This window comes from Lipophrys pholis (genome assembly GCF_963383615.2).
Source record: "Lipophrys pholis genome assembly, chromosome: 14".
Classification (NCBI taxonomy): Eukaryota; Metazoa; Chordata; class Actinopteri; order Blenniiformes; family Blenniidae; genus Lipophrys; species Lipophrys pholis.
Window position 1 is genome coordinate 29,125,455 of NC_137633.1, and position 20,009 is coordinate 29,145,463.

The 20,009-nt window shown below is 42.7% G+C and overlaps 1 protein-coding gene across 1 annotated transcript in view; it reads right to left on the minus strand.

Moving 5' to 3' along the window:
• The window catches only part of LOC308120088 (gamma-aminobutyric acid receptor subunit rho-1-like), a 54,573-nt gene that overhangs the window by 15,653 nt on the left and 18,911 nt on the right, over nt 1-20,009 (minus strand). The window contains exons 6-7 of the mRNA XM_080480489.1: nt 9,370-9,452; nt 3,090-3,230 (exon numbers count right to left, since the gene is read on the minus strand). Coding sequence (XP_080336615.1) covers nt 3,090-3,230; nt 9,370-9,452 — 224 coding nt within the window. The remainder of the gene's footprint in view (nt 1-3,089; nt 3,231-9,369; nt 9,453-20,009) is intronic.

A 20,009-nucleotide genomic window follows, 5' to 3' on the forward strand; every position in this document is an offset into this window, starting at 1 on the left:
ACACAACACTAGTGTGTGGATCCACTTTGTCCACAAAGTTTGTAAACCGGCTCCCGAGGTGGAACGATTGTTTCACAGTCACTAGTCCCTGCTGCAGAGTCTGCCCCAGGCTATGGAGCGCTGTTACAGCGAACGCTCATCTCTCCCCCTCCCTCCCCTTCCTTCTGCTCATGCACTTGTAAACAAACATGGTGGACCCATAGTGGTATAACTCGCAGTCCGTATATTAGTTATATGGTCCAGATCAGTAGTTTTATAGTTGAGACCCTGATAGCATCCGATACAGCATCAGTCCATACAGATGTTTTTTTTTAATGGATTAGGTGTTGTCGGTGAAACGTCGTGTAAACGTCGTGTAAACGTGACCTAAACAGCTGCGGCTGAAGCCAAAGTGCTTCACATGATAGACTAATAATAACTCCAATCAAACATGTGGCAGCACACCTGGTTCACATCAGGTGCTTAGAGACAGAGTGGTAGTGAAGAGCAGAGACCCACGGAACAGCCTGAACGAGGCAGTGAGTCTGCGTGTGGTGTTTCAGTTTAGTTTTCATTTCATTTAATAAAAGTCTGGCATCTCCGTGCCTCTGTGGGGGGACACGAGGTTGGCAAGCACCACTGCCCCAAAGCAGTAAAACAGTCAAATACAGTAAAACAACAATCACAGCCGGCGCAGAATCTCAAACATGGTTAAAAGCCAGGGACCAGGGACCAGGGACCAGGGACCAGGGACCAGGGACCAGGGACCAGGGACCAGGGACCAGGGACCAGGGACCGTGAAGGGGATTTTCTGATAGGCAGTGGTTTAGGATCAGAGGTGGGATCAGGTTTAGGATCAGAGGTGGGATCAGGTTTAGGTTCAGGTTTAGGATCAGAGGTGGGATCAGGTTTAGGTTCAGAGGTGGGATCAGGTTTAGGGTCAGAGGTGGGATCAGGTTTAGGTTCAGAGGTGGGATCAGGTTTAGGGTCAGAGGTGGGATCAGGTTTAGGTTCAGAGGTGGGATCAGGTTTAGGTTCAGGTTTAGGATCAGGTTTAGGATCAGAGGTGGGCTCAGGTTTAGGATCAGAGGTGGGCTCAGGTTTAGGATCAGAGGTGGGATGAGGTTTAGGATCAGAGGTGGGCTCGGGTTTAGGATCAGAGGTGGGATCAGGTTTAGGATCAGAAGTGGGATCAGGTTTAGGTTCAGGTTTAGGATCAGAAGTGGGATCAGGTTTAGGATCAGAGGTGGGATCAGGTTTAGGATCAGAGGGGGAATCAGGTTTAGGATCAGAGGTGGGATCAGGTTTAGGATCACAGGTTTAGGATCAGAGGTGGGATCAGGTTTAGGTTCAGAGGTGGGATCAGGTTTAGGGTCAGAGGTGGGATCAGGTTTAGGATCAGAGGTGGGATCAGGTTTAGGATCAGAGGTGGGCTCAGGTTTAGGATCAGAAGTGGGATCAGGTTTAGGTTCAGGTTTAGGATCAGAAGTGGGATCAGGTTTAGGATCAGAGGTGGGATCAGGTTTAGGATCAGAGGGGGAATCAGGTTTAGGATCAGAGGTGGGATCAGGTTTAGGATCACAGGTTTAGGATCAGAGGTGGGATCAGGTTTAGGTTCAGAGGTGGGATCAGGTTTAGGGTCAGAGGTGGGATCAGGTTTAGGTTCAGGTTTAGGATCAGGTTTAGGTTCAGGTTTAGGATCAGAGGTGGGATCAGGTTTAGGTTCAGGTTTAGGATCAGGTTTAGGATCAGAGGTGGGCTCAGGTTTAGGATCAGAGGTGGGCTCAGGTTTAGGATCAGAGGTGGGATCAGGTTTAGGATCACAGGTTTAGGATCAGAGGTGGGATCAGGTTTAGGTTCAGAGGTGGGATCAGGTTTAGGTTCAGGTTTAGGATCAGTTTTAGGATCAGAGGTGGGCTCAGGTTTAGGATCAGAAGTGGGATCAGGTTTAGGATCAGAGGTGGGCTCAGAGGTGGGCTCAGGTTTAGGATCAGAGGTGGGCTCAGAGGTGGGCTCAGGTTTAGGATCAGAGGTGGGATGAGGTTTAGGATCAGAGGTGGGCTCGGGTTTAGGATCAGAGGTGGGATCAGGTTTAGGATCAGAGGTGGGCTCAGGTTTAGGATCAGAAGTGGGATCAGGATTAGGTTCAGGTTTAGGATCAGAAGTGGGATCAGGTTTAGGATCAGAGGTGGGGTCAGGTTTAGGTTAAGGTTTAGGATCAGAAGTGGGATCAGGTTTAGGATCAGAGGTGGGATCAGGTTTAGGATCAGAGGTGGGATCAGGTTTAGGATCAGAGGTGGGATCAGGTTTAGGATCAGAAGTGGGATCAGGTTTAGGTTCAGGTTTAGGATCAGGTTTAGGATCAGAAGTGGGGTCAGGTTTAGGATCAGAGGTGGGATCAGGTTTAGGATCACAGGTTTAGGATCAGAAGTGGGATCAGGTTTAGGATCAGAGGTGGGATCAGGTTTAGGATCAGAGGTGGGATCAGGTTTAGGATCAGAAGTGGGATCAGGTTTAGGTTCAGAGGTGGGCTCAGGTTTAGGATCAGAAGTGGGATCAGGTTTAGGTTCAGGTTTAGGATCAGAAGTGGGATCAGGTTTAGGATCAGAGGTGGGGTCAGGTTTAGGTTAAGGTTTAGGATCAGAAGTGGGATCAGGTTTAGGATCAGAGGTGGGATCAGGTTTAGGATCAGAGGTGGGATCAGGTTTAGGATCAGAGGTGGGATCAGGTTTAGGTTCAGGTTTAGGATCAGGTTTAGGATCAGAAGTGGGGTCAGGTTTAGGATCAGAGGTGGGATCAGGTTTAGGATCAGAGGTGGGATCAGGTTTAGGATCAGAGGTGGGATCAGGTTTAGGATCAGAAGTGGGATCAGGTTTAGGTTCAGGTTTAGGATCAGGTTTAGGATCAGAAGTGGGGTCAGGTTTAGGATCAGAGGTGGGATCAGGTTTAGGATCAGAGGTGGGATCAGGTTTAGGATCACAGGTTTAGGATCAGAAGTGGGATCAGGTTTAGGATCAGAAGTGGGATCAGGTTTAGGATCAGAGGTGGGATCAGGTTTAGGATCAGAGGTGGGATCAGAGGTGTAGAGGATCTGCAGTGGACCACAGTACCTGTACTACTGTAAAAAGCCAGCTTGGTGGTCGTGTGGAACTTCTGGATGAGGAACTGGGACAGAGATATTCTGTCGTCAGTGTTCAGGGACTCGTTGCCTTTCTTCCAGTACAGCATCAGGTCGTCGTCAGTGTATGCATCTAAAGGAAAACACACACAAAACAAAGGATGTGAAGCACAACACTTCAGGACAGATTTCAAGAGAACGATGTTGAACAACCTGGATGAGAATAGACTTGAAGTGAAAAGGTTCCTGGGCAGTGAAGTCTATGTGGCCCTCATTCACCATGTCATGTTGCTGTGCAGAGGAACCTGAGAACTGCTTTCACCTCTTTTACTCAGTTTCAGGAACAGTTTGGACTTTTAGACACTCGACTCCAGTTCCTTTTAACCTTTTGCCTCCTTTTCCATTTGAACGATTAAGTATTTTAGCTCAGGTAATAGTTTTGTTAAAATGTACAGAATGTATTTAAATAGAGTTTACTAGTAGTCGTGAAAACTTCAAGGAGCCACTTCAGGTTCACTGTAGAGCCACAGCTGACTGTCAGGGTGGTGTCCCAGTAACTCGGTAGGCTTCATTAATAACTGGAAGTCCTTCTGGGACAAGCCTGGTCTCATCAGGAGGGACGGCATCCATCCCACGTTGGATGGAGCGTACCTCTTATCTAGAAACAGAGTTAAAAGCTTAGCTCCTCCATCCTGACGTAGCAGAGTGGGGACCAGGCAACAGAGTGGCAGTCCTACACGCCTCTCTGAGTTTCCCTCTGGGCAGTCACCAACCATAGCTAACTTAGTTAAACATCCCATAGAGACTGTGTCTATCCCTCGGACCACCACAAGTATAAAACTATCTAAACCTAGGAAAACTACTTCTAATGACTACAAAAACTTCATCCGTATCAAGTGTGAAACTAGACAAAATCAAGACAAACAAATGAGATGTGGTTTCCTAAACATGAGATCTTTATCATCCAAAGCTCTTCTAGTCAATGATCTGATAACCGAACACAACATTGATCTCTTTGGATGAACAGAAACCTGCTACGTAAAGATGAGTATGTTAGTCTAAATGAAGCCTCCCCTCCAAGTCATACTAACACTCAAATAGCTGGTGGAGGTGGTGGAGGAGGGTGGAGGCAGCCATCTAGAACTCTCACTTACTAATTAATATTAACCCAAAACCCAACTTTAGTTCTTTTGAGAGTCTGAGCATGACCATGCCACACCCGTCAAATAAAATAGTAAATTCTGTAGAATCTGTAATCATTTCTCGTCCTCCTGGACCTTCTTCAACTTTTCTAACTGAATTCTCTGAATTGTTGTCAGATCTAGCCCTGACTAAAGATAAGGTTATCATGGTAGGAGACTTCAATGTTCATGTTGACCTAGAAAATGATAGTTTCAGTGCAGCTTTAGATCTACACTTGACTCTCTAGGTTTCTCTCAGGTAGTAGACGGGCCTACCCAGAAACATCTCCACACCCTAGACCTTATTCTAACTTATGGTTTGAATATAGAGCATCTGACCATCTCTCCTCACTATGATTTCCTGTCAGATCACTTCTTAATAACCTTTGACTTTGTTCTAAATAGTTCTAACCCTCCGGTTAAAGCCGTGTTAACCAGGTCTCTCTCTGATAACATAGTAACTAAATTCAAGGAAAGAATTCCCTCTGCTATAGAATCAGTAGTGGATCTTCCTGACCCGTATACTGTTGCTAGCTCAGACATTGAATACCTAACAAACAGTCTGACAGATATGCTAAAAACAACGCTAGACGACATAGCTCCTCAAAAAATGAAACTGAAAAAACAGGAAAAGTCCTCCCCATGGTTTAACTCATCAACCCGCGAGCTTAAACAACGCTCCCGTAGATTAGAAAGAACTTGGCGTTCAACAAAAACAGAGCTAGATTATATAGCCTGGAAGGATAGCTTCAAAACTTATAAGAAAGCTCTGAGTAGAAGTAGAACTAATTACTACTCATCCTTAATAGAGGAAAACAAAAACAACCCCCGCTTTCTTTTCAGTACTGTAGCCAAACTGACCAAGAACCAAAATAGTGTTGAGCCCACCATTCCTAACAATATATGTAGTGAGGACTTCATGAAGTTCTTTCAAAATAAAATGACAAGGCTTAGGGATAACATCCATCAAACCCTACCGTCCGTTAGCCCCATAACAGAGGAACTGGTTAAACCTAACAGTCATCTGGAATGCTTTCAGCAAATACAACTAGTCCAACTAAACTCCCTTATTTCTTCTGCTAAACCAACTACTAGCCTGTTGGACCCAATTCCTACTAGAATTCTGAAAGAGGCACTGCCACTAATTAATAATTCTATACTGGCAATTATTAACCAGTCTCTACCAATAGGCTATGTGCCCCAATCCTTTAAACTAGCAGTTATTAAACCTCTCATTAAGAAGCCAAACTTAGACACAAGCCTTCTCTCAAACTACAGGCCCATCTCCAACCTTCCTTTCCTGTCAAAGGTTCTGGAGCAAGTAGTGGCTAAACAACTCCAGGATTATCTGCAGGAGAATAATCTGTTAGAGGACCTTCAGTCCAGCTTCAGAATGAACCACAGTACAGAGACTGCTCTGCTAAAAGTTACTAATGACCTTCTAATGGCCTCAGATAGAGCTCTTCGATCTGCTTTACTTCTTCTGGACCTTAGTACTGCATTTGATACTGTCCATCATAATATACTCTTAAGGAGATTAGAAGATGGCGTCGGCATTAAAAACTTAGCCTTAAACTGGTTTAAATCATATTAATCTGACCGGTTTCAATTTGTTCATGTAAATAACAAATCTTCAATACATGAAGGGGTCCTGTGTGGAGTACCACAAGGCTCCGTCCTCGGACCCATATTGTTTAATCTCTAGATGTTACCACTCGGAAATATTATTAGGAAACACAACATTAACTTTCATTGTTATGCAGATGATACTCAGCTCTATTTATCAGTTAAAGCCAATCAGGCCGACCAACTTGTTAAACTAGAGTCCTGCCTCAGGGACGTTAAGTCCTGGATGTCTATCAACTTCTTAATGCTCAACACATCCAAGACTGAGGTTCTAATCCTAGGTCCTAAAAAGCTCAGGGATTACTTTTCAGATAGTCTGATTACCTTAGATAATATTACCTTAACCTCTAACAGTGATATTAGGAACCTGGGTGTTATTTCTGATCAGGATCTGTCCTTTATGTCCCATGTTAAACATGTCTCCAGGACAGCCTTCTTCCATCTAAGGAATATTGCAAAAATGAGAAACTTCTTGTCCTTCAAAGATGCAGAACAAATGCTTCCTGCCTTTGTGACTTGAAGATGAGATGATTGTAACTCCCTAATGTCAGGATGTCCAAAACTCCCTAATGTCAGGATGTCCAAACTCCTCTGTTAGGATCTTCCAGCTAGAGCAGAACGCTGCTGCAGGTTTACTAACCAGAACTGGAAGAAGAGAGCACATCTCCCCAGTCTTAGCATCCTTACACTGGCTTCACATCAAATCTAGAATAGAATTCAACATCCTTCTGATCACATCTAAAACTCTTCATCACCAGGCTCCGTCCTATATGGAGAAACTTCTAGAAGGGTCTCACCCTCCACGAGCCCTTGGCTCTGAGGATGCAGGACTGTTGGTAATCCCTAAAGTCCTTCAAAGTAAAAGAGGAGGCAGGAGTTTCAGCCATATGGCTCCTTTACTCTGGAATCAACTACCAGCCTCGGTCCGAAGGGCCGACACCATTAGTTTATTTAAGAGGAGACTAAAAACCTTCCTCTTTGATAGAGCTTCTCATTAGGAATAAAATAGGAGCACTAAGTTGAGCTGCTCTAGGCCTAGACTGCTGAGGGGATTTCCTCTCTCCCGTTAAAGGGAGGAACTCTACATTTGGAGCTTCTGTTTCTTGTCTTTCTTTCTTTCTCTCTGTGTAACAACATTACTGGAGCCACCAGATCCTGACAGGAGGGGAGCAGGATCCAGGGGATCAGACCCAAGACTCCCAGAGTGGAGTTACCACGGTCCTACTACCCGACCCCCCACAGCACCGGGACCCCCCCACAGCACCGGGACCCCCCCACAGCACCGGGACCCCCCCCCACAGCACCGGGACCCCACCACAGCACCGGGACCCCACCGCAACGGCACGGCCCTTAAACTCCAGACTGAGATTGGTTCATCATCAGACCAACGCTCATCATAGACTTTTCTTAGTATTTGTACTTCTCTGGCCTGTCTGCCTCTCTCTCTCTCTCTCTCTCTCTTCTATTCCTCTCTCTCTCTCTCTTCTATTCCTCTCTCTCTCCCTCTTCTATTCCTCTCTCTCTCCCTCTTCTATTCCTCTCTCTCCCTCTTCTATTCCTCTCTCTCTCCCTCTTCTATTCCTCTCTCTCTCTCTCTTCTATTCCTCTCTCTCCCCCTCTTCTATTCCTCTCTCTCTCCCTCTTCTATTCCTCTCTCTCTCTCTCTTCTATTCCTCTCTCTCCCCCTCTTCTATTCCTCTCTCTCCCCCTCTTCTATTCCTCTCTCTCTCCCTCTTCTATTCCTCTCTCTCTCCCTCTTCTATTCCTCTCTCTCCCCCTCTTCTATTCCTCTCTCTCTCTCTTCTATTCCTCTCTCTCTCTCTCTTCTATTCCTCTCTCTCTCCCTCTTCTATTCCTCTCTCTCTCTCTTCTATTCCTCTCTCTCTCTCTCTCTTCTATTCCTCTCTCTCTCCCTCTCTTCTATTCCTCTCTCTCCCTCTTCTATTCCTCTCTCTCTCTCTCTTCTATTCCTCTCTCTCTCCCTCTTCTATTCCTCTCTCTCTCCCTCTTCTATTCCTCTCTCTCTCTCTTCTATTCCTCTCTCTCTCTCTCTCTTCTATTCCTCTCTCTCCCTCTCTTCTATTCCTCTCTCTCCCTCTTCTATTCCTCTCTCTCTCTCTTCTATTCCTCTCTCTCTCTCTCTCTTCTATTCCTCTCTCTCCCTCTCTTCTATTCCTCTCTCTCCCTCTTCTATTCCTCTCTCTCTCTTCTATTCCTCTCTCTCTCCCTCTTCTATTCCTCTCTCTCCCTGTCCTATCCCATGTACTTCTCCCCCCAACCGGTCAAGGCGGATGCCCCCCCCCCTCCCTTCCAGAGTCTAGGCTCCGCCCTTCCAGAGTCTAGGCTCCGCCCTTCCAGAGTCTAGGCTCCGCCCCCTTTCTTCCTGAAGAGGGACTTCTTATGAACTGTTCTTCCTGAGAGGGAGTTCTTCCTGGTTTCCACTGTTGCTTGTTCCATCTGCTGCTCTGGAAGGTTTAGTTGGGTTCTGTTGTTCTCTATCATTGTAAGAGGTTCTGGAAGGTTTAGTTGGGTTCTGTTGTTCTCTATCATTGTAAGAGGTTCTGGAAGGTTTAGTTGGGTTCTGTTGTTCTCTATCATTGTAAGAGGTTCTGGAAGGTTTAGTTGGGTTCTGTTGTTCTCTATCATTGTAAGAGGTTCTGGAAGGTTTAGTTGGGTTCTGTTGTTCTCTATCATTGTAAGAGGTTCTGGAAGGTTTAGTTGGGTTCTGTTGTTCTCTATCATTGTAAGAGGTTCTGGAAGGTTTAGTTGGGTTCTGTTGTTCTCTATCATTGTAAGAGGTTCTGGAAGGTTTAGTTGGGTTCTGTTGTTCTCTATCATTGTAAGAGGTTCTGGAAGGTTTAGTTGGGTTCTGTTGTTCTCTATCATTGTAAGAGGTTCTGGAAGGTTTAGTTGGGTTCTGTTGTTCTCTATCATTGTAAGAGGTTCTGGAAGGTTTAGTTGGGTTCTGTTGTTCTCTATCATTGTAAGAGGTTCTGGAAGGTTTAGTTGGGTTCTGTTGTTCTCTATCATTGTAAGAGGTTCTGGAAGGTTTAGTTGGGTTCTGTTGTTCTCTATCATTGTAAGAGGTTCTGGAAGGTTTAGTTGGGTTCTGTTGTTCTCTATCATTGTAAGAGGTTCTGAGATGTTTGTTGTTGTGATTTAGAGCTTTACAAATAAAACTGTATTGAATTGAATTGAATTAAATTGCAGAGGTTCCAACCTGTCTTACAGCCTCACATAAATAGTGCCAGAGGTGATGAGACAGTTTTATCTTCATTCTATCAAATGTAACAGGCACATAAACCCACTTTCAAATCTTCAATATTCCTGATTAAAACTTAGCTCACTTCACATTTTCTGACCTTGATGTTGGTTGTTTGATCTACATCCGACCTCTGACCCTGACCATGAGCCTCAACACATTAAACCTGGATGTGATGTGGGTGTCTGGCCATGAGCACTCACAGCTCTCGATCTCCAGTGAGCAGGTCTGTGTGTCCAGAGGGAAGCGGCTCAGATCCATGTTGCACATGGCAGTGACAGTGACTCTGCAGGAAAACACAATCACAGGATTTCACTTCTGACGTTAGTATCTCTGTACTGAATCCAAAAACACATCAATCCACACCGCAGCTTTATGTTTGGTAGCCAGGTTCTGTTGTCAGTGTTACAATAAAATCATTGTCATTGTGATGTTCTTGTCTGTTTGTACATCAAAATTTTTTTTTTATAAATCTTCATTAATCTGCCTTCAAGAGTATTTTGCAGGATTATAAAGAGACAGCAGGAGTTTTTCCTCCTTCAGTCTCCACATGGGAAAACAGCTGCCTCCCCGCCATGCCATAAAAACTAGGGACGTCCCGATCACAGTTTTTGCCCCCGATACCGATCTGATTTTTCAGAATTGAGTATCGGCCGATACCGATACTTTCCCGATCCGATATTTACATTACTATTGCAAAGATACTCAATAGTGTATTTTTGGAGTAACTAAGACGTCTGGAGTTAAAAGCACTATTAGCAGAAGCTTTGTTTACCTAGAACTTATTGTAAAACTCACTTATTGAATCAAAATACTTCTCAGAACGACTTAAGAACTTATTTAAACTTTATTCAGTCAGAAGAACAAAAACCCAGTTACACTCTGCAGTCTTGTTTCTTTATTTATCTTAACTTAAACTACTTCACCTGCATTTTGTGGCAAATTAAAGAAAAATGAAACCCAGAGAATCAGTTTGACATATAAAGTATAAAAAACTACAACATAAACAGTATTCAGTAAAACCAATCAAAGTGTCTTTGGCTGGTTGGGTTGAAAATAAGTCCTAAAAAAGTGTAAATACAATAATAAAAAGTAAATAAATAAATAAATGTTAAACATAAATACTCTCAGGCTCCAATGTAACTTCTTTGAGTATTAAATTCCAGTTTACCTTAAAGCAGTATGAGAGGTTTGACCTGAATGTCACTAAACATTTACATTTCAATGTGAAGTATAAACACTTAATTCTACTTCAAAGTGGTAAAACCTGTTTGACTGAAGTATTCTGAACATAGTACTCTCAAAAACCCTTTCACAATATCGCAGTCTCCCTTCAAACTAGAGGAACCTTCTGGGTTCTTTTCTTCACCATATCGCCCCCCTGTGGGGACTGATCCTTTATTTTGAATCCTTTATTTTTAAATCCTTTATTTTAAATCCTTTATTTTAAAATCCTTTATTTTTAAATCCTTTATTTTAAAATCCTTTATTTTAAAATCCTTTATTTTTAAATCCTTTATTTTTAAATCCTTTATTTTAAAGCCACACTGAGTTTGCTGCTTCACTGCGGCTTTTTCTTTAGTTGTTGTTGTAAACTGAGGAACATCCACACGACGATAAAACGATCTTTGTCCTCCCTGGTCTTCTCCCTAAGAACCTCCGTCACACCTCACTCTGAACACGGCTCAACACCAGGCTTCAGCCAGACAACAAAAACACAACGCAATCATTACCAACACTAACAAGCCTAATATAAGCCCAAATAAAGACATTTGAAACACCGCCTACCCACTCCCATAATGCATTGCAGCTCTGTTGTTTTGGCTGGCAAGTGTTAATCGAACAAAATCAAGATTGTAAAACACCATTAAAGAAACTTAAACAACTATTCAATAAGTCTCCACACTCTCCCGACAACATATAGCTCATGACATGGCAGTGCATCCGTTGTTTAGGTTGGAAACATGGAAACAGGGAGAAAATGTAAACTACTGGGATGGCAGTGATGTGCAGTGTGGAGACCCCGATCACAGCCTGCACCCCAAAGTGACATGAAAGTACAAACACCTTTCCTTTGCTGGAGGTCTGGTAGGGTCCGTGTACAACCAAGGTACGTTTTGTTAGTTTGATTTGTTGGCAAAATCCACTCAATCACAAACAAAGAAACGGGTCGTTTGTTTTTGTTTTTTTCCATTTTAGTCACAAAACGAAAAAACTAGAATTCAACTTGTTTTTTCGTTTTCTGGTTTTTGGAGAAAAATTAAAAAAATGGAAATTCAACTCAATTTCCTATTTTCTTTTATCATGGATGAAATACGTTAACGCTGCCATTGATGGGCGGGGCTTCAGCGCCCCTTTTGTTTCTGATTGGTTCATGTTTGCCTGAACCTTTCACAGTAAAACTCCACGTTAACACACCATACATACCTCGATGTCAAATAGCCGCTGCGGCCTCAGTCTGTGTTGTCACCACCAGAAATATGGTGTTTGATTAGATATCAATGTGATACACACATGCTGACTCTGCACTGGGTTATTTTTCCACACGTACTCCTGATTAACCCCGTAAGTCCTGGATGTTAAAATGACGTTCGCCTGCGACTATCTGACACGTGATAAGCAGTTACAAAACAATACCTGCAGGTGGCACTGTGGAGACATGTTTGTCCTCTGAAGACCTGATTGAATGAACGTTAGTGTGTAAAAACTTGATATGAATCAAAACACGTGTATATGACTAAACCAGTGATCAGCTTCTGGATGAGCTCTGGGCTGGTTTGGTCTATTTTTGTCATACTAGTTTATTTTTATACTTGGAAAAACTCTAATAATTTAGTACAATACATCATTTATGTTCATATTAGTCTTTCTTTTTGTGGTTGCTCCACACAACCCGTCTTAGCCTTATTGATATAATACTGAAATATAACAACAACAAAACCCCTGACATAAAGTACCTTCATCTTTGTCTCTGCTTGATCTGCAGGTTGTTTCCATTCTGCCTGTTTTGATATAGTGTAGTGTACAAATACTCAAATGTAATGTTAGTTCATTAATGTTTCAACAATAGTCTGATATTTAAAGATTTTGACATTTCTATAGTGATTAAGAATCTCAATTTAAAATACAAGTTTGAACAAAATTGAAGAGATTTTTTTCAGACAAAACATAAAAAAATCAAATTTTGAACAAATATTGCAACAAATAATTTCTCTTACCACGCCACCCCGGTAAATTACTTCAATTTCAAAATGAAGTCTCTTCTTATTTATTTCTGGTTTGGACTTGGCAGGTTTTGTCTTGAGTGGACATCTCAGAAACAGTCCATGATATCAGTATATTAGTCTTTTTTAAAGATACTCAGCCAATGTTTCCTTCCTGCTGCTGAAGCCTGGAGGGACGTAAAGTCTGAGAGGAGCAGTGGAAGAACGTGTTCAGTGTCTTCAGTGTACGTAGAATCACAAAATTTACTGTGGAAACTGTCCAGACCTGTGGCGCCATGTGCCGCAGTAGGAATGTGTGATTTAACATATTTATAACACCCAATGCAAAAGAAATAATCACAGGGCTCAGTGTAACGTTAGTTCAATGTTATAGTCCCGCAGGATGAAAAGAGTCATTGATTTTTCATTTTTAACAACCATACTGGTAATACTGGTTCCCATGACCGTATGTTCAAGAAACGTTCTGGTGTTAAGAACCAGATGGAATCAAGTTAGAATTATTGGTCAGAAAGATTTTCCAAAGATTTTCCAATTCACTCGTTGGGAGAAATGATGAGAACAGAAGCTGCATGTTCTGGAAAACTAACAAACAAACTGATTCTGTTCAATCAGTTTAGAAACATGATTAGTGTTTGAGGTACAGGTACAGGTACAGGTACAGGGACAGGGACAGAGACGGATACAGGGACGGGGACAGGTACGGGTACAGGGACAGAGACAGGGACAGGGACGGATACAGGGACGGGGACAGGTACGGGTACAGGGACAGGTACAGGTACAGGTACAGGTACAGGTACAGGTACGGGTACAGGTACAGGGACAGGTACAGGTACAGGTATGGGGACGGGGATGGGTACAGGGACGTGTACAGGGAGAGGTACGGGTACAGGGACAGGGACAGGTACAGGTACAGGTACAGGTACAGGTACAGGGACAGAGACGGATACAGGGACGGGGACAGGTACGGGTACAGGGACAGGGACAGAGACAGGGACAGGGACGGATACAGGGATGGGGACAGGTACGGGTACAGGGACAGGTACAGGTACAGGTACAGGTACAGGTACGGGTACAGGTACAGGTACAGGTACAGGTACAGGGACAGGTACAGGTACAGGTATGGGGACGGGGATGGGTACAGGGACGTGTACAGGGAGAGGTACGGGTACAGGGACAGGGACAGGTACAGGTACAGGTACAGGGACGTGTACAGGGAGAGGTACGGGTACAGGGACAGGGACAGGTACAGGTACAGGTACAGGTACAGGTACAGGTACAGGTACAGGTACAGGTACAGGTACAGGTACAGGTACAGGAGTGTTTTAGTTGTGTCTGACAGCAGGCCTCTAACCCAGTCCTGCTGTCAGACACCCTGGAGCAGAAGCTGTAAAGCCGCCGTGGCTCCTTCTGATTAAAGACGTCACTGTTCAGGAGCTGATTGAATGGATAACATCAGTATTAGTTTGGGCTCTTCGATGCAGAAGAACAATAAAAAGAAGCCCAGGAGACGCTGTGTTCTACGTCAAGGTATCGAGACAACAGGAGGACAGACTGAGGCGGACCCAGGAGTTTGTAAGAAGACATGCCAGATTTAGAGGAGGAAATTTAGGCTCATCAGCAGTGAAGCCTCAAACCAACAAGTCTGACATCATCAGGAGACAAACGGAGCGTTGTGGGGATTGTTTAGATTAATTGTGGTAACTCATGAGATGCATTTGTAACTTTTACATGATAGCTTTGGTGAAGTTTGAGAGCTTTACAGTACTTAAAATAATTACGTAGAATTTATATAAAGTGACAATGTGATTTTGCAAAAGGTCCCGATCGTCACTAAAAACATAAACTATTACTTTAGGATCTACATTTTGCTGCTTTGCACCTTGATGGGACCAACATAAAGAGTTCAGCGATGCCGAGACTCAGATCTCAGTTGATGCCACAGAAAACATGCTGGTCCAGTAAACATGCATGGTAACACCAGTCCTGCATCTGGAAGACCTGTGGAGACTCACAATGTCTCTCCTCTCCTGCTGGACATGTTTGACCATTGAGCTGGAAGAGCCACAGGAAGTCGTGTCATTGGTTCCTTATTCAGGCAAAAACATTGTAAGTCTGTACACATATACAGTGATGAAATGTCCAAACAAAATAGTTGAAATGCTTTTAAAAGCATGAGAAGAAACAAGTGTTTGTATATTTACAATAAAAGAAAATGTATACATTTTTACAGTTAGTTTATGAAGTTTTATGTTGAATGCTCGGGCGCATTTAGTCCACTGGAGTAGATGTTTCTGTAAAGTTGTGAGAAAAATCTATTTGTGTGTGTGTGTGTGTGTGTGTGGGGGGGGGGGGGGGGGGGGGGGGGGGGGGGGTCTTTTATGTCCTGAGAAGAATAAAGAATCCTGTCCAAGGCTTTTAAATCTGCTTGCTTTTAAGATTCTAACATTCTTAATTTAATTGAAGTAAACTTATTTATTCTGATGTCTTTTATGTATCGCTCTTTGCCCCACCCAGTTGCCCACGGAGACAAATAAAGTTATTTCTGATTCTGATTCATAATTCAGAGGGTTAAACTTTAAACGGTCTTTCAAAGATGTAGGAAGCAGTGGATGTCAGCACCTTTGTTCAAACACATAAAGAAAGAACTGAAAAAGAGTTTAAGACTTTAAAGAGTTTAATCAAAGAAAGAACACATGCACAACAGAAGTCTGACAGCAGAATCATTTTGAACACTAAACACCAGAAATAATGAAGCTATTTACATATTTATATGGACAATCATGGACACCAACAATGAGTGGCTGTCCTCTTTAGGGCAGCGATCAGGAAACACTGATAACTGTGTTCCAAAGCATCCACTCAAGATAAACAACAGAAATAATCTAGAGAAAACTCAATTCATGTCAAATCATTTAACAGGGTTCTGGAAAATTAGATCCAAACAAACCAAGTTGATCTTTAAAACAGTATTTGAAATAGTTACATTCAGTGTTAGTCTGAAAGTAAGAACCTAAATAACTAAGACTGATAACCAGGCCTGCATGTCTCCACTTTACTTTCAGTACTATTGAAACTGATTAACAATGGGCAAAGTACCTTTACAGATTAAACAGCTGAAGGCCTGTTGGACCTCTGGCCTCGGGACTGTCCAGCCGGGACTAGTGGCCTCAATGTCACTGATCTTTTGGGGGACTTGGTCCAGGCCATGGGACGCCTCCATCAGGTCTCCAGCTGCTCCTCAGTGTGTGGACTCCATGTTGCTCATTTCTGCATTTGACACATTCACAAATAAAGTAAATGCAGATATTAAAACATTCCTACTGTATTTGAACACGTTTAGCAGAGTGTAGCTATGTGTTTTCTATGTATTCCTTGAAATATTATGAAATAAGGGCATGTTGAAAATGTGTTTCTTGACAGCTTCCGTGGTGACTCAACATGCCGTGATAAAGGTTGGGTTATGAGAGAATAAGTTCTGAGGGGATTACAATGTTCTGAGAGTTCCGAGGTTTTGGGCCGCCTGTTGATGTGTAACAATGAACAAAACTCAGTATGTCTACGGGATTCTGCAATCTGAGCAATAGCCTTTGCAAGAAATCTATTGATTATTGACTTTTCAGTTGTAATCTGTTGTGCCATCAGAACAATACCTGGGTCTGGACCTCTGTCGGCACCATAGCCTGAATGCAACAACCTCAATGGAGGTCTTGTTCTGGCATTCTGCTTCCAGGAGAAAATCCCCACAAGACAAATGTTGAGAACAGACAAGTCATTTTTTAAAAAGGGCCACTGTTGTCCCGCCACTGCAAGGTGAAGTGGTTCTGAAGCCCAAACGGCTCCTTGTGGCTGTGCTAATGCTTTAACTCTATATGAGAATGCTGAGACGTGTTGTCGTGCGATTTGAGTCACTTAAAGTTTAGAAAAGCTCAATACAAGCCCAGTTCTGTCAAATAATAGAGAAATCAATTGAGTTACCAGTTGTGCCTTCAGACTCCAACATTTCATTTCCTAAATTCCATCCAATATGTGCGACATATGAAAAGACCTGTAATAAATAAACAGTGAGGCAAACAGTGAGCAGATACAGTGATGTATGTGTGGACTCATGTTGGTTCTGTAGAACCATGAAATGCTGTCAGCTTGTCTGCATTGAGGTTCCAGTGCGTAATGCAGACAGTGGTGGGGTCCCTCAATGCAGGTATTTCATTACTCGTCTCAAGGATTTATTTGTTACCCATCCCACATTACCCAGAATGTCACAAACGTTATGCTCAGATATGACAACGATCCTCCTCTCAGTCAGAGACAGGACGGAGAAACGCCACGGAGCAAGAGCTGCTCCCTGTTAAGGTTCTGTAAAGTGGACCAAAGCATATATATGTATCACATATAATGTATTGTACAACTTTCTATAGAATACTATACTAGATATTTAAGTGTTTGTAATTCACCCTAAACAACTGTAAAATGATGTTTAGAAAAAGACTTTTTTCTACTTTATTCTAGAGTTTTGTAAATGTTTATAATTTTCCTTTTTACAAAAGACCCTGATATTTCACAGCAGTGAAACCACAGATGCAAACAAATCCACACTTGGAATTTCTGCCTACAACACTGCCTGTAGCCTTCCTTGGCTTTCGAATGACATCTTCCAGCACCCGTCCTACCTTTGATAGGACCGAGGTGTGCTCACTGATCCAGACAGGCAGTGCTTGATGGCTGACGGAGGCTGAACTGCTGTGAAGGAGCAGGGACCGATGGCACCCCTGGACTTCCTCCAACTTCTCCCCCATGAACTTCGTAGTGACCTCCATCAATGAGGTGGCAAGCAACCTCAATGGCGTGTATTTGGAATTGAAATGCCCATCGTCCATGGGAACAATCCTGATGTTGTACAGGTTGATCTAAAACAGAAAATAATGTGATACAACAAATACATTGTATGAATATGAGTTCTGATATTTTCAAGTTTGCACTAATGTACTTTAACAGTTTCTCTTAATCTGTCATTTTTCCATACTACCTATTGTTTCATTGTTTTAGTTGTTCAAATAGTATTATAAAATCACACAGGCAGTTCAATCTTCAACATAAATCATATGCCTATCAAGGTTTCTTCTGCTTACTCACTACTGTAATTACTCACTAATTACTAACTAACTACTAATTACTCACTAATCTATTTAGTGTTAAGGTCATGACTGTTAAATCCCATGGCAGGATATGATTCAAAAGATTCAGCTTGATAGTGTGGTCCTCTTTTAATATGCAACTAGTTCAGTAAAGTATAAATCACAATTTGGTCAAAGTTGACATGATAATTGCAGTTTGAACTTCCACATGGTGACCGGGCTCCACGTGGATTCAAACTAGCAAACTGCTGATTGTGGACCATACCTGGAAGGTGTGGGCGATTCTGTCCGTACGCAGGTCGGTTAGTTTCAGGGTGACTCTCTTGCTTCCTCTGAAAAGTACAAACGTCTCCATTGTTTCTCAATCATCCCTGGAAGTAAAGCAACAGTGAGCGAGTGAATCGGCTCACAAGACCAATCAAGACAAATGAGCGCGCATTAGATTGCGATGGCGCCTGTCCAGATGTGTAATAGGCGGGAGGAGACGTGAGTCTCAAAATGAATTCTGGATTGTTACAGTACAAAGAGGTGATTGAACGTATGATGAAAAATCTGAAATATCAAAGCATCTGCAGTTTGAATGTGGATTAAAAAGGGTAAACATTGGCAGGCGGTACTAGCAGACAGAAGATGGATACTTCCAGATTGCAAAAGCAGTTAATGAGGTGAGCCAAAGTATTTTTTTCAGCATTATTATTATTATTATTATTCAGCACTATTTTTCACCCGCCACCTCGGCTCAGGGTGAGACAACACAAATGCACGAGCTATAACTGCTGACCATAATAGTGCAACTCAAACACGGAACTATAACATGTAACTATGGCAACACATAAACAAAGTTACGAGGAGCATTTCCCATGATGCTTTGCGCCTCCCCCCTTACTTCACAGTGGCCGCTACAATATAGTAGGCTTTTAGTGTCTATTGATCATTATTATGAAATAATGAATTATTGATATATGTGATGATAGAGATAATGTTGATGTGAAACTTTTCTTTTACTTTTGAGGCCGTTTTGAGTATTCAGGGTAGACGTTTAGTACTTATGCATGATCACCCCTTTGCCTCAAATTGGTTCAGTCCACAGGGTGTGTTTTTCCAATGGACGGTGCTGTCAGTGGCGTCTTGCTGAAGTAGTTAACTCTGATAAAGTTTAAAATATATTCCAGTCAGGCATGATGAGATTGATGAAGGAACAACTAATAAGAATACAAAAGTGAAAAGCAGGAAGTCCCACATCTGTTAAACAAGAGCAAGCTTGTAATATAAGAAACTCTAACTAAACTGCTTCTTCCATGATCTGCCTCTTCTCATCAACAGTTTGATCTGAAGGCTGATTGTTGGGTAGCAGTGGAGAGAGGAGGAGATGTCAGGAGGAGCAAAACGTCTGTCAGGATATTTATGTTTGATATTGTTCATATATTTGGCTGCAGATACATGTGAACTGAAAGCCAAAGGCATATTTTATTGGACGATGTACTGTCATCACTACGTGTTGAATACTCTGCCAAACTGGATTTTCCATGAGCCAGGAGGCTGAGCGTCTTGCTCCTTTTATTCCACACAAGTGGGAGACTCGTTGAACAAGACGAGTGAAAAACCAGGTTTAACTCACAGGAGGAGCAGGATTGGACATTTATCTGGACGCTTTCAGGTTTTCTAGATACTCTCTTTTCCCTTTTTTCTCTCGGTCTGACGGCTTCTCCTCCCCATAATGCTTGATGCTTCTTCTCTTGATGGGAGAGTAAACAACGGCGCATGGCGTTGCTGCCCCCTACAGGCTGTCTGTGAGCTCTGAACTCGCCCACCAGTTGCTTTAGATGTTTATCCGGCTGCTGCAGTTTAAATAAAAAAATAAAAGTGCAAATAGGTTGACTGGAGAGGGGTAGGATTTATTACCCCTACTCCTTTTCACACACGATAGCTTTTCTACTGCAATCTATGTTTTTTCCTTTTATTTATGTTTGAAATGAAACAAAAATGACTAAATACAATCTTACTTTTGTTATGTTATTTGAAATAGAATGGAATAAATTGATCATTACTTCTCATCCCAGGTTTTGGTTAAATATGTTGTTTTTGATTCCTTGAATTCATGAACAAACCTTGTCTTAACATTGAGCCGCAAAACAGGAAAATAGTTTAAATACAAAATAGAAATCCACCTTTTTTCAACTAACTTTATTGGAAGAGCAAATTCTGTCATTAAGAAAGAATATTTAGTTCAAATCCCATGTTGCACTTTCTTGCTTTGCTTTGTGGTTCCCTGCTGAGCCGGATGAGGAGCTGCAGAACCTCCAGAACCTCCAGAGAGGACGGAGGGTCGCCACTCGCTGGCAGGAAGGACTCAACCTGGCAACAAGGTCTGAGACACAGAACCTGGCAACCCCATCCTGCAGCCTGAGGAACTCTTCATCCTGCTAATGTGTCAGGCAGAACTTTATTTTATACTTCACTCTGATAGTTACCTACAAAGCTGTCAGG